This window comes from Austrofundulus limnaeus, unplaced genomic scaffold (genome assembly GCF_001266775.1).
Source record: "Austrofundulus limnaeus strain Quisiro unplaced genomic scaffold, Austrofundulus_limnaeus-1.0 Scaffold333, whole genome shotgun sequence".
Classification (NCBI taxonomy): Eukaryota; Metazoa; Chordata; class Actinopteri; order Cyprinodontiformes; family Rivulidae; genus Austrofundulus; species Austrofundulus limnaeus.
In genome coordinates this window covers 526,289-529,173 of record NW_013952735.1, presented here as the reverse complement: position 1 = coordinate 529,173, position 2,885 = coordinate 526,289, and the positions used below count along the sequence as shown (strand labels likewise).

General features: G+C 36.6%; 1 protein-coding gene across 1 annotated transcript in view; it reads left to right on the top strand.

Annotated features, from left to right (window-relative positions):
- The first annotated feature begins 2,358 nt into the window (after positions 1 to 2,358).
- The window catches only part of LOC106527585 (OX-2 membrane glycoprotein), a 5,829-nt gene continuing 5,302 nt past the window's right edge, over positions 2,359 to 2,885 (top strand). Inside the window, exon 1 of the mRNA XM_014022510.1 lies at positions 2,359 to 2,366. Within this exon, the coding sequence (XP_013877964.1) occupies positions 2,359 to 2,366 (8 nt within the window). The remainder of the gene's footprint in view (positions 2,367 to 2,885) is intronic.

Genomic DNA, 2,885 nt, shown 5'->3' with positions numbered 1-2,885 from the left:
CAGAAGCTGATGCTGTTTGGAGGACCATGGAAAAGTTTGGGAATCAATAACCTATAAGTCTCTGAATGGACGGACTCTTGTAGACCTGTCTGACCTCCTGCAGCCCTATACTCATTGGATCTAATGACCAGTTTCTCTTAGTGGTCCTGAGGTCCAGGCTGCTCCACATAGATGATCAGGTCCTAAACTGTGGAACCAGCTCCTTCAGATTAAACTTTAAATTTTGTCTTAAAACACATCTGTTCTCACTGGCTTCAGTACAAAAGAAGAGTTGACTTTAAATTTTTTTATGTTATTTTACATCTTAGATTTTTAAGTTTGTTTACTGTGTTTTTTATTATGTGATACAAATACACTTTACTTGATACCATTTGATGATATAATGATGTGATGAACAATTTCACATTTAAACAGTTGATTTTCTGCTTCAGTGGCCTGAATGCAAATCAGCTTGTCTTTATTATCTCTCTTAAAAGAACGATATTATGTACAGAAGTTTAAAGTCCTCTTCCCTCTGTACTGCACATGCATTTAATGCATAAATAGTATTAAATGATTGATAGGGTGCAGTAATAAACAAAGATCTGCCTTATTTATTTCCTCTTAACAAGGATTATTTTAATAGTGCCTTGCAGCAGCATTAAACTTTTTATTTTTACTTGCAGAATTACTTTGTGTTTTAGCCAAAGCTATAATTCACCACTAAATTGCACTTCATACATCTGCAATCACATTTTATCTGTTATCAGTCTCAATTCCTTGGTTGCGTGTCTGAACAGCATGGATCCACTTTCACCTCATTGCAGAGACACTTTGGTAAACAAGTTTTTTCTTGATGTCTTTTAAGTTTGGTGTTTCCCGACAGACATTTTTTTCTTACAGAGGAAGTCAGAGGTCAAGAGCCTGTGGTTTGAAAGRCCCGCTGCTTCACTGACACAGCAGGTACTTCCTTCTTTCATGTCGTCTGTAAACAACACACGTCTTGCACTTTAATACGTGACAATACTAAAAGATCATGACATGTGCAAAGTTGCAACCATGTCAGGTCATTTAAGTCGAGTTAATCTGCAAGACCAAGAGATTGAAGAGAATGAGTCAGCTGCAGGTTCAGCATTTCAAAGTTCTGCATTTTATTAACCGTTCCAGGTCCAGTGACCCTGCCCAGCTGTCAAAACACATTGAAACTTGGAGTCAGTGAATCACCCTGAACCGAGAGTTTAATGACCTTTGTTACACTTGACAGCATTATAAAATTTTTTAGTATTTTTATAAAGATCCAGCGATTTGGAATAAAAAAAAATCAAACACCATCTCCAGAATTTAAGCTTTGCTTAAAAATTTCTAATCCTGTATCTTAACTAGGAATGAGAATGGAGAACATAAAATAATCAGATAATGATTTTGTGTTAAATTATTTTTATAGACTTATTTCAACTTTGTAGAACCTGAAGAGGATAGGAGGTGCTACACAAGTCTAGATCACATTTTATACATATACAGGCTTGGGGCACTTCAGTAGAACAATGTGACTTTGAAGGAAACATGGAAGTCTGAATAATGTTGCAAAAAATGATTTGATTCTGTTTAAAAACTTTATTCTGGTCTCTGACTCCTTTCAGCCCCACAGCAGCTGTTAAGACAGAAAGGCCATATATAAGACAATAACTGTTTAAACCATATGGCTGCACTGATCAGAAAGTACAAAAATACAAGACTGTACCTTACATTTTGTTAACTGGTAATACAATTTCCTTCAACTTAAATGCTGTGATTTTCACCATGAAACTTCTTGAAATGAAGGTTTACAAAAAGAAATTCAAAACACTCAAGTTTGTCATTTATCACTTCTACATCTTCAAACCCATAATTCAGCCAGGTTCAACGTTCAATATGAATCCAACTTGTTTCCCCTAAAGGTCATTTTGTATAGAATTTACTGACAGGAAAATACTGTCATCTGTGAATTTACAAAAAGGCAATAAAATGCTTTAAGAACAAATAACAATACAAAACAGTTAAAAAAAACTATTATAACTCTGATGTTTATTAATAAAGCTGTCAAAAAGATGTCAAGGTTTTAGAAAGTTTTCTGACTCACATGCAAAACACTCTCGGAAGCAACAAAGTTTTAAGATGTTTATTTTAAATGAAAATGATCTTGGTCCAACGTGGTCCTGCAGACGCAGGGCAGGGGGTCAGGAACACTGGTGAAGGACGAGAGGTGATGAGACCAGGAAATATATATACATATATAGTAAATACAGAAGAACAGGAGCTTAGCTTACTATGAAGATGAAACAGGTTGGCCAGGGAGAGGTGAGTGGGATTTGAGGGGTTGAGACCGTGAGCTAAGGAACGATGAGCAGGTTGGAGGGCAGACAGGTTACGTACTCGAGGAGAGAGAGGAGTCCAAAAAACACAGAGAGATGAAGATGATCTTTATGGTTGGAGGACCTCAGAGGAACCGGTCCAAACCGTCAATGGAGGTAACCTTTTAGGAACACAAACAGGAGTAAGTTATSTCAAAGGTCTAYGCACAAGAGAATTTAGAGAAAAACTCAGAGAGTACTCTAAGGACTTAATACTCAGGGATCAAAGGGCTGACTGCAGACTCCTCTTATCCTCCTCTTAATGAAGATAGATGAATTGCAGGTGTGGGGCTGCAGACCTGCTGGAGATTCTGCCCTCCTGCAGGCTGTGCTCCAGGAGGACATTTAGTGAATGAATACTGGAACTGACAAACTCTAGATCCCAACAAAAGATAAAAAATAATGTGTATTTAAACATTATAAGTCTCCTATTAAATTATTAATAAATTCCGTATGAATTACTTTTTTGTTTCACAAGTTTTCACACATGCACGGACAAAAAAAAGGATGTTTTTT